The sequence below is a fragment of the Bubalus kerabau genome, chromosome 5 (assembly GCF_029407905.1).
Source record: "Bubalus kerabau isolate K-KA32 ecotype Philippines breed swamp buffalo chromosome 5, PCC_UOA_SB_1v2, whole genome shotgun sequence".
Taxonomy (NCBI): domain Eukaryota; kingdom Metazoa; phylum Chordata; class Mammalia; order Artiodactyla; family Bovidae; genus Bubalus; species Bubalus kerabau.
In genome coordinates, this window is record NC_073628.1 from 93,200,609 (window position 1) to 93,212,707 (window position 12,099).

General features: G+C 41.0%; 1 protein-coding gene across 1 annotated transcript in view; it reads left to right on the forward strand.

The window, feature by feature from the left end:
• The window catches only part of MROH9 (maestro heat like repeat family member 9), a 118,009-nt gene that overhangs the window by 22,250 nt on the left and 83,660 nt on the right, over positions 1–12,099 (forward strand). Inside the window, exon 2 of the mRNA XM_055583777.1 lies at positions 11,719–11,798. Within this exon, the coding sequence (XP_055439752.1) occupies positions 11,719–11,798 (80 nt within the window). The remainder of the gene's footprint in view (positions 1–11,718; positions 11,799–12,099) is intronic.

Below are 12,099 nucleotides of genomic sequence, written 5' to 3' on the forward strand. Positions count from 1 at the left end.
GGCAAGCAGGGGCTGCTCTCTAGTCATTGGTGTGCGGGCTTCTCATTGTGGGCTTCTCTTGTTGCAGAGCACAGAGTGCAGAGCACATGGGCATTAGAAGTTGCAGCTCCTGGGCTCTAAAATACAAGCTCAGTAGTTGTGGAGCATGTGCTTATTTGCTCTCTGGCAGGCAGGATCTTCACCACTGAGCCATCAGGGAAGCCCCTATCTTGTATTATTGTTTGGACAATTTTCTTCCTCAGGTTTTCTTCATTCTTTCCCCTGAGATGCCTATTAGATATTATACTGTAACATTTTAAGAAATTCCAAGATCTCCTGGCTTTGATCTGAGATGTGTGAAAACATACTGAAGAATCAACTCAGGACATAACCAAAGAGGTTCTCCTTGTGGAGAGACTGAGGTGTATGTGTTAGTGATTTGGCACATCGAATGTTCACTGACAAGACAATTTCAACAATGCTCTAGAAGGACTATGTGAGGAGAGATTAATGCCTTAGGTATTCATATAGTTAGAATGTAGCTTTCAATTCTAACTGCTATTGCTAAATGTCTGTCCAAGAGTAACAGTAAAAAGAAATACAGAAGTTTTTTAAATTCCGTGTATTAACATAATCACTGAGCAAATGCCCTCTATCTTGCCTTCAAGAGTCATCACACTGCTTGCTGGAATGTTATGGTTTTCCATGGGTTACACTGGCTAAGTCAGTGTTACTGCTTCCAATTATCATATAACATTCACTGATGAGGATAATAATAAAGGATTTTTCTGCCCATTGAAGATTTATTCATTTAAAGAGGAACTTTTCAACACTAAATAGATAAGCAGGTAGGTAATATGAGTTACCTAGAACTACTAGTGTTCACAGATAACATGATTTTGGAAAATAAAAGGCATAACAGATGGCAAATTGAAATACTAGATTGACTAGGTAAAGCTAAATTGAAATTGTTCCAAAATAAGTGCCTGTTCTAGTGACGTCGCTCAGTTGTGTCCGACTCTTTGGGACCCCATGGACTGTAGCCCACCAGGCTCCTCTGTTCATGGGATTTTGCATGCAAGAATACTAGAGTGGGTTGCCATTTCCTTCTCCAGGAGATCTTCCTGACCTGTTCTAGAGGCCTTTCTAAAATGTGGGGATTAGGAAACAATGTCTGTATCACCAACTGGTTAAACCCTATTAATCATTTGGAAAAAAACGTGTTCTGCTTCCACAGATACCATGGAAGAGATGTCAAGAATGTTTATATTATTACAATAATCCCTATTGACCTAACTCAGAGGTCTAATCTAGGTCTAAATTGGGGATTTATTAGAGGAATGGGTTATAAGGAGCCTTGGGAAAATAAGTAACTAGTAATCCTCATCCTCTTGAACCACTGAAGTTGATGTGAATATTACAGCTTCATCACCTGTTCTGCTCATGATTTTTTGTATGTATGTACTCATAATACTGTATTACTAGTTCTGATGGTTTATACAATTATATTTTTGAAAAATGAAAGAGGAAGAAACGATTAAGTTTTATCAGCAGAATTCTCTTAGATTTTGAAGTGGATATATGAATATATAGGGCTCCAAAGTGCGCAATCACCAAAAAGGTTTGGAATGAAGTCGTATTAAGACTTGGACTTAAGTACTGATACTATTGATACTAGGCAGTGATACTGGATATATTAACTGGTTACAATGTCCATGTACACTTGAGCTTGAAAAAGTTCCTCTTTTTGCTGGATTCAATCAAACAAAATGGAAATCTTCCCCTTTGGAAGTGAAGGAAGGGAGGGATAGTTGGGTCTCTGAAAAGGTTGTCTACTTTTAAAGTCATGCTATAACTTCTGAGATGCCTCATGAAAGTATACTATAGTGGCCATCAATAATGTTCACTGCTCTGTTTGGAGTAGAGAAATCAAAGAAAGCACAAGGGGCAGAAATCCAGCTGAGAAAAATGAGATAGGAAAAGGTACTATTTAAGGTTGGAGAAGGCAACGGCACCCCACTCCAGTACTCTTGCCTGGAAAATCCCATGGACGGAGGAGCCTGGTGGGCTGCAGTCCATGGGGTCGCTAGGAGTCAGACACAACTGAGCGACTTCACTTTCACTTTTCACTTTCATGCATTGGAGAAGGAAATGGCAGCCCACTCCAGTGTTCTTGCCTGGAGAATCCCAGGGACGGGGGAGCCTGGTGGGCTGCCATCTCTGGGGTTGCACAGAGTCGGACACCACTGAAGCGACTTGGCAGCAGCAGCAGGCATAGAATATCAAGTTTCAATGAGTATTACTTTGTCACACCAGAATCAATAAGTGACAACTATTGTTCCCAGTATACATGGTTCTGAAATGGGAACAAATGAAATGGTTTTGTCACAATAACACATCTTGTTTTCGTTTCGTTTTGAGTGTCTCACTTGTTGACTTTGGCCTTTCTTGTAGAAAGGAAAAGCAATCTTTGACTAGTAGAATTTTTTTCTTTGTTTATTTGTGTATAGCTTCATTTGTGTCTGAAGATAGCTGAGAACCTCAGATCCAAATATAAAACTTGAGCTGAATACTCAGCATAATGATCTGCCAGTATGGGCATCTACAGAAACCCTCCAGGTCTCCAGTAGTTTTCATGTCTCAAATCTAAAGGATAATTTTCTTGTATGACCTTTACGCAGCATTTGATATTACTACCAGTCACTATGCATCTCTCTTTTTCTACTGCCAACATTCTAATCCTAGTCTATTACAATCTCTCTTTGATAACATTCTCTTGGCAACAACTTTATCTCATTCAATCAAGTCTCTACAAAGCAGCCCTGTGGTCTTATCCCTCCTTCTATTAAATGGCTCCCATTGGCCTTGTGGGCTTCCCTTGTGGCTCAGCTGTAAAGAATCCATCTGCAATGTGGGATACCTGGGTTCGATCCCTGGGTTGGGAAGATGGCCTGGAGAAGGGAAAGACTACCCACTCCAGTATTCTGGCCTGGAGAATTCCATGGACAGTATAGTCCATGGGGTTGCAAACAGTCAGACACAACTGAGCAACTTTCACTTTTATTGGCCTTAGAGATGAGTACAAGACCTTTGAGAACTAACACCCCCAAAGATGTCCTTTTCATTATAGGGGATTGGAATGCAAAAGTAGGAAGTCAAGAAACACCTGGAGTAACAGGCAAATTTGGCCTTGGAATATGTAATGAAGTAGGGCAAAGGTTAATAGAGCTTTGCCAAGAGAGCACACTGGTCATAGCAAACACCGCTTCCAAAAACACAAGAGAAGACTCTACACATGGACATCACCAGATATTCAACACCGAAATCAGATTGATTATATTCTTTGCAGCCAAAGATGGAAAAGCTGTATACAGTCACAAAAACAAGACTGGGAGCTGACTGTGGCTCAGATCATGAACTCCTTATAGCCAAATTCAGATTTAATTGAAGAAAGGAGGAAAACCACTAGACCATTCAGGTATGACCTAAATCAAATCCCTTATGATTATACAGTAGAAGTGAGAAATAGATTTAAGAGCCTAGATCTGATAGATAGAGTGCCTGATGAACTATGGATGGAGGTTCGTGACATTGTACAGGAGACAGGGATCAAGACCATCCCCATGGAAAAGAAATGCAAAAAAGCAAAATGGCTGTCTGGAGAGGCCTTACAAATAGCTGTGTAAAGAAAAGACGTGAAAAGCAAAGGAGAAAAGGAAAGATATAAACATCTGAATGCAGAGTCCCAAAGAATAGCAAGGAGAGATAAGAAAGCCTTCTTCAGCGATCAGTGCAAAGAAGTAGAGGAAAACAACAGAATGGGAAAGACTAGAGATCTCTTCAAGAAAATTAGAGATACCAAGGGAACATTTCATGCAAAGATGGGCTCAATAAAGGACAGAAATTGTATGGACCTAACAGAAGCAGAAGATATTAAGAAGAGGTGGCAAGAATACACAGAAGAGCTGTAAAAAAAGATCTTCACAACCCAGATAATCATGATGGTGTGATCACTCACCTAGAGCCAGACATCCTGGAATGTGAAGTCAAGTGGGCCTTAGGAAGCATCACTGCGAACAAAGCTAGTGGAGGTGATGGAATTCCAGTGGAGCTATTTCAAATCCTGAAAGATGATGCAGTGAAAGTGCTGCCCTCAATATGCCAGCAAATTTGGAAAACTCAGCAGTGGCCACAGGACTGGAAAAGGTCAGTTTTCATTCCAGTCCCAAAGAAAGGCAATGCCAAAGAATGCTCAAACTACTGCACAATGGCACTCACCTCACATGCTAGTAAGGTAATGCTCAAAATTCTCCAAGCCAGGCTTCAGCAATACGTGAACTGTGAACTTCCTGATGTTCAAGCTGGTTTTAGAAAAGGCAGAGGAACCAAAGATCAAATTGCCTACATCTGCTGGATCATGGAAAAAGCAAGAGAGCTCCAGAAAAACATCTATTTCTGCTTTATTGATTATGCCAAAGCCTTTGACTGTGTGGATCACAATAAACTGTGGAAAATTCTGAAAGAGATGGGAATACCAGACCACCTGACCTGCCTCTTGAGAAACCTATATGCAGGTCAGGAAGCAACAATTAGAACTGGACATGGAACAACAGACTGGTTCCAAATAGGAAAAGGAGTACATCAAAGCTGTATATTGTCGCTCTGCTTATTTAACATATGCAGAGTACATCATGAGAAACGCTGGGCTGGAAGAAGCACAAGCTGGAATCAAGATTGCCAGGAGAAATATCAATAACCTCAGATATGCAGATGACACCACCCTTATGGCAGAAAGTGAAGAGGAACTAAAAAGCCTCTTGATGAAAGTGAAAGAGGAGAGTGAAAAAGTTGGCTTAAAGCTCAACATTCAGAAAACTAAGATCATGGCATCCGGTCCCATCACTTCATGGGAAATAGATGGGGAAACAGTGGAAACAGTGTCAGACTTTGTTTTGGGGGGCTTCAAAATCACTGCAGATGGTGACTGCAGCCATGAAATTAAAAGATGCTTACTCCTTGGAAGGAAAGTTATGACCAACCTAGACAGCATATTAAAAAGCAGAGACATTACTTTGCCAACAAAGGATCGTCTAGTCAAGGCTATGGTTTTTCCACTGGTCATGTATGGATGTGAGAGTTGGACTATAAAGAAAGCCGAGTACCAAAGAATTGATGCTTTTGAACTGTGGTGTTGGAGAAGACTCTTGAGAGTCCCTTGGACTGCAAGGAGATCCAACCAGTCCATTCTGAAGGAGATCAGCCCTGGGTGTTCTTTGGAAGGACTGATGCTAAAGCTGAAACTCCAGTACTTTGGCCACCTCATATGAAGAGTTGACTCATTGGAAAAGGCCCTAATGCTGTCAGGGATTGAGGGCAGGAGGGGAAGAGGACAACAGAGGATGAGATGGCTGGAAGGCATCACCAGCTCGATGGACATGAGTTCTCCGAGAGTTGGTGATGGACAGGGAGGCCTGGCATGCTGCAATTCATGGGGTCGCAAAGAGTCGGACACGAATGAGAGACTGAACTGAACTGAACTGTACTGAGAGATGAGTACTAAGTCCTTTTACTCACAAAAGGGCTCTCAATAGGACCAGCTGCGATCTACCCTTTCTGGCCCCATGACTTACCATTCTCCTTACTTTCTTTGCTCCATCCATATGGTTTCGTTTTATGACCTCAATACAATGGTTCTCAATTCCAGCTTCATATTATTGGGTTGGCCGAAAAGTTCATTTGGGTTTTTGTGCCATCTTATGGAAAAACTCAAACGAATTTTTTGGCCAACCCAATGGAATTGTGTGTGGAGCTTTTTAAATACTGTTGTTAGAGCCACACCTTTGGAGATTTTGAATCACTTTTGTGAGGTGAAGTCTAGGCATTTGTGTTTTCAGAAGGGATCCAAGTGATTTTAAGGTTCAGCCAGGGCTGAGAACCACATCTGTAATGCAACAAATACTTTCTCAAGTCATCTTTAGGCCCTAGTGCTTCTCTGTTTGAAAAACTCTTCCTCTGCTCTCCTGACCCCTATAAGTCTCTAAACGTAAGTCTAAAACTTCTTTAGAAAACAAATTTTCCTTGATATCCTCTGCTAGATTAGCTTCCCATAGAAGTCCCTGTAATTCCTCTTTTGATCATGTACCAATTTCCTTTGTTTCAAGTTTACTTACCCACGAGATTATAGGCAAATACTATCTGTCTTGCTCCCTGCTCTAGTCCCACTGCTTAACACAGTGCCTAGTACATGGTAGATACTAAATAACTGTCTGATGGTCAACTGAAAATATCTGCATCCTGGGAATGCAATCTTACAGTAATATAAAAGAACTATTCAGTTCTCTATTTTTCCATAACAAGATGCTTGGTCGAATGGGAGGATTTGTAAGAATGGCAAAGGCTTTTTGATGAGGGGAGTGTGTATTTGGGGTCCTATCACAAGTCAAGCTATTAATATGTTGACACTAAAACCCTAAAATGTCTGGAGAATCGGTGAAGTATGACTTCTAGTAGGGTGCAGAGATGAGAGTCCCACACCTCTCTGGAAAATAGCTTTCTAAGGAAAGACAGTGGAGGCACAAAACTAGTTTAAATAGAATGAGTTTTTAAAAGGAGGGGGGCAGTTCTACGTAATATAACAACATTGTAAATTTCTCTCGGGAATTTGTCCCACCAATCTCCCCCAGAGTTAAAGTCTGAAATGAATGTAAGAACAAGTGAAAACTGAAAAAACTACAATACTAAGAGTGCACAGCGTAGTTACACTGGTTCTGGTGCTTTTTGTAGTAGTGAAAAATAATTTAACTGGATTGCGGAGTTGTTGTTTTAGTCACTAAGTCGTATCTGACTCTTTGTGACCCCATGGACTGTAGCCCACCAGGCTCCTCTGTCCAAGGGATTTCCCAGGCAAGAACAATGGAGTGGGTTGCATTTCCTTCTCTGGGGATCTTCCTGACCCAGGGATCACACTTGCATCTCCTGCTTGGCAGGTGGATTCTTTACCTCTGAGCCACCTGGGTAGGGGGTGAATTTATTCTGGGTGTAGCCTTCGGCTCTCTTAGTATCTGGTCTTGGCAGGGTTGGTAGGGACACAAGAGCATCAGCAACAAGTATCACTACCTTCCGTGTGGCACCAGCACAAAACGAAGAGGTAAGGACATTGAATACTCATACCTTAATTCACATGCCCCATTTCCCTGAACTTTTCATATTTTGCTGTTGTCAGAGAAAGGAGATGTTCTAGTGAGGTAGAGATGAAGGAAAAGGTACAGACTCACATACTATTCTAGAAGACCAGTCCATGACTCCCTTTGAACATTCCCAGGAGAGTTTGTGAATTACCAGAGGGGAGTTCAAATTCCCTCAGGATAATGATTATTATGATAATACCCTGGCTAAGGTGGCATAAGACACACATGATATATATGTGATTTGAAACATCTGAGATTCAAGAAACTAGCCAAGTTGGCACAACTCCAATTTTTCTTGCCAAGAATGACAAGTGATACTGAACAAAGATGTCAATGATATAAGATATATATAAAAAGCAGATGGCTAGCTTAGAGAAGAAAACCTAAATAATAAATATGGAAGCTTAAGGCCCATAAGACTAGCCCTAAAATCCAATGTTATGAAATATATTACGAAGTACACATTTCCAGGATTGTGACCATTTTGTCAATTATTACGGGTTTCCAATGAAGAGTCATAGTGATTAAGGAGTAATTGAAAATGATATAAAAGAGAACTTATCCATATAATAGAAGTTAAAGCTATAATGATAAATGTATCTCCCCAGAGGAAGCACTGAAGAATTTCTGCGAACACTGGTGAACATGTTATATATTCTGAAAAACAAAAAGCATAATTGGGAAAAGCAAAAATTCCTAGCTAAATTCTATAACTTCCTATATTGACACCCCTGGAGAATCAGTTTGTATATGTTCAGTTCAGTTCAGTTCAGTCACTCAGTCGTGTCCAACTCTTTGCGACCCCATGAATCCCAGCATGCCAGGCCTCCCTGTCCATCACCAACTCCTGGAGTTCACTCAAACTCACATCCATCGAGTCAGTGATGCCATCCAGCTATCTCATCCTCTGTCATCCCCTTCTCCTCCTGCCCCCAATCCCTCCCAGCATCAGAGTCTTTTCCAATGAGTCAACTCTTCGCATGAGGTGGCCAAAGTACTGGAGTTTCAGCTTCAGCATCATTCCTTCCAAAGAAATCCCAGGGCTGATCTCCTTCAGAATGAACTGGTTGGATAGGTATATGTTAGACAATCCTTATTGCTTATCGGTGTGTACACTGGCTTTTGGAATTAGGTAAGCATTATCAGTATATATAGCCCAGATGAAAGCATGCTGATAACAAGGAAGGAGTATTGTGAATCAGTGAATCCACAAATGATATACTAAAGTAATATGGGCAGAACAATAAGATGGTGCTAGAGTTGTGGTAACAAATCTGGCTCCATGAAAAAGAGAGATGCTAGTTAACAGGAGAAGCAGAGGTCCACATTATTATAGATCAACTAAACGATGATTATTACTGCACAAGCAAGCAGGAGGATTAAAAAGGGCTTCTCAATTCTGGCAGTACATCAAAACTTCCTTGAAGCTTTTTTTTTTTTTTTTTTTAATGTTGATGCCAGGTCTTGAATACAGATTAATTATATCCAAATCTCTGAAGGTGTGGTCCAGTATTCAAATCAGTATTTTTTAACCCCTTAATGTACTGTGAGAGTTGGACTGTGAAGAAAGCTAAGCACTGAAGAATTGATGCTTTTGAACTGTGGTGTTGGAGAAGACTCTTGAGAGTCCCTTGGACTGCAAGGAGATCCAACCAGTCCATTCTGAAGGAGATGAGCCCTGGGATTTCATTGGAAGGACTGATGCTGAAGCTGAAACTCCAATACTTTGGCCACCTCATGTGAAGAGTTGACTCATTGGAAAAGACTCTGATGCTGGGAGGGATTGGGGCCAGGAGGAGAAAGGGATGACAGAGGATGAGATGGCTGGATGGCATCACCAACTCGATGGACATGAGTTTGGGTGGACTCCAGGAGTTGGTGATGGATAGGGAGGCCTGGCGTGCTGCAATTCATGGGGTCGCAAAGAGTCGGACACAACTGAGTGACTAAACTGAACTGAACTGAATATACTGCCAGTGTTGAGAACCAGTGACTGAGATTTAAAGTGTCATATATTAATTTCCAAGGACTCAAGCTCAGTTAGAATGTATTTTATAAGAAAATCTGCCACTGAGACAATATCGCCAGAGGATCATTACTCATATCAGACAAAATGTTCAGTTAGTCATTGTTGAGAAATACAACTAATGGATCTCTGGGCAAATCAAATGAAAGTGGTGACGAGGACAAAAATGTCTTTCCAAAATAAACGAATTACCATTATACTTCCATATTACAGTGAGAGCTGTCTGCCATACAGAAGGTTCCATGCTAAGTAATAATAATGTGAAAAATGTTAATAAGTAGCATAGCAAAGACTTATTCTCTCAAGATTAAGTAAAATCATATTTGATGTTGTTAGGAATCAATACTAAATATGAATATAAATATTTTAGAGAAAAGAAAATAGTCCTCTGCACCACTCAGTCTGAGCACAGCACAGAGAAGAGGTGTTAGACAACAATCAATGTGATTCCCAGAAAGATCATGGCAGGATGCTTATCTCTAGTGGGAAGATGCTATTTTCTAGTTAAGATCCCCAATCAGGAAGTTTCTATGGCTATTTCAGTTAGTTTGGGCTGGTTTATGGACCAGAAAATGGATGGGCTTCCCAGGTGGCTCAATGGTAAAGAATCTGCCTGCCAAGCAGTAAATGTGGGTTTGATTCCTGGGTTGGGAAGATCCCCTGGAGGAGGAAATGGCAACCACTCCAGTATTCTACACCCACTTTAGTATTCTAGGAAAATCCCATGGACAGAGGAGCCTGGAGGGCTATAGTCCATGAGATCACAAAAGAATTAGACATGACTAAGCACTAACCACGGAGAAGGCGATGGCACCCCACTCCAGTACTCTTGCCTGGAAAATCCCATGGCTGGAGGAGCCTGGTAGGCTGCAGTCCATGGGGTCGAGAAGAGGAGTCGGACACGACTGAGCGGCTTCACTTTCATCTTCATTTTCCACTTTCATGCATAGGAGAAGGAAATGGCAACCCACTCCAGTGTTCTTGCCTGGAGAATCCCAGAGATGGAGGAGCCTGGCGGGCTGCCGTCTATGGGGTCGCACAGAGCCGGACACGACTGAAGCGACTTAGCAGTAGCAGCAAGCACTAACCAACAACAGGAGAATGAATGGTTTAAACAACAGAAATGTATTTCTCACAATTCTGGATGCTGTGAAGTCCAAGACCAAAAAATGGCAGATTCAGTATCTGGTGGGATTCCTCTTCCTGGTTTTCAGACAGCCATCCTTTCCTTGTATCCTTACTTGGTAAAGAGATAAATTGAAAGCAAGCTCTCTCTTAGAAAGGCTCTAATTGCTCAAAGGACTTATCCCTCATGACCTCATCTAAAACTAATCACCTCCAAAAGATCCTGCCTCCTAATATCATTACATTGGGGTTAGCATTTCAATATAGAAATTTATGAAAATTCAAACATGCACCCCACAACATGGACTTAATAGACAGGAATATAGTTCTATCTTTCAAGATTGTTCTTACACTCCACAGAGGCAGAACATAGATCCCACAGGGCCCTCATTGCTGGAGTCAATGGAGCAGCACTGAGCAAATGGAGAAGGGCTCTTTTAGGGTGATAAGCAATCAGGGGCAGTCATTTGCCTATGCGCTAGAGAGAAAAAACCCTCTTTGAAAAATCATTATCATAAAGCAGTACCTAAAACAAAGGGGTTTCCCAGATGGCATAGTGGTAAAGAGACGTGTGTTTGATCCCTGGGTTTGGCAAGATCCCCTGGAGTATGAATTAGAAACCCACTCCAATGTTCTTGCCTGGAAAATTCCATGGAGAGAGCCACCTGGTGGGCTACAGTCCATGGGGTCACAAAGAGTTAGACATGACTGAGTGACTATGCTCACATACATGCACCTGAAAGAGAACTCTGAGCTATTTCAGAAATACTGAGAATTTCTATCAACAGTACTAATGGGCCTGATACAAGAAAGTGACATTGCAACAGAGGCTTACATAAACAAGGGTGAGATGCAGAGAAGAAAAGAGATCCTGTTCTATTAGTCCTTCTCTAGTTCTCCAACTTCTTGTATAAAAAAATGGAAATTCTTATTGGGATCCCACTGAATATCATATATAAGTTTAAATAGTTACATTAGACAGCTATATGTTGACCTGTACCTGGTTCTCATTCTATAGCAGTGTGAGTTTGGACATTCTTCAGTAAGGCCTAACATAAATCACCTTGCTGGTATCTTCATAGACAGACTCCACAAGGAGTATATTGCACTTAACAGTGGTGTATACGAGAGCACCTGGTAAAGAGCATTCCTAACAAAATTTTGTCTGGAAATGCCAATTACACAGACAACCATGGTTGGCTACAAAAGGCCAGCATTTAGTATCATGCATAGGTTTTAAATTACAATTTGTCTGGTCTCAACACTTCTATAAAAGTTTGGGCTTATGTTTCAAGTCCAGTTTGGTCTCTTTGGTTTCTGTAGAAGGCAGAATTACACATGGTGTTATGAGCCCCACAGGTATATCATCATTGACTCTTTTCTTTTTCCTGGTACTTGCAGGAGCAATCAGCTACCAGCCTATGGGACGCATACTCAGGTCTGATAAGTAATCAAGCCATGATCCTGGCCTTGAACTCCAGGTATAATAAGCTTTCATGCTGTCTTATTGGACTAGTTGAATACCTTTAAAATGTAATAGATACATATGAACAATGTGAAAAATTACTCCAGGCTCCTCCACCCTAATTCAGCATCTATTCTTTCTGATGTTTATAAACATTTCTGTATTGCATAAATAGGCAGATAAACTACTATACTACTTTTTACTTTTACTTTGTCTTAACTTTTCTGTAAGATCATATTTTCATTTCAATGGCACAGAATTCTTCCAAATTTTGACATTTTCTCATTGGAAGAAAAGTTATGACCAACCTAGATAGC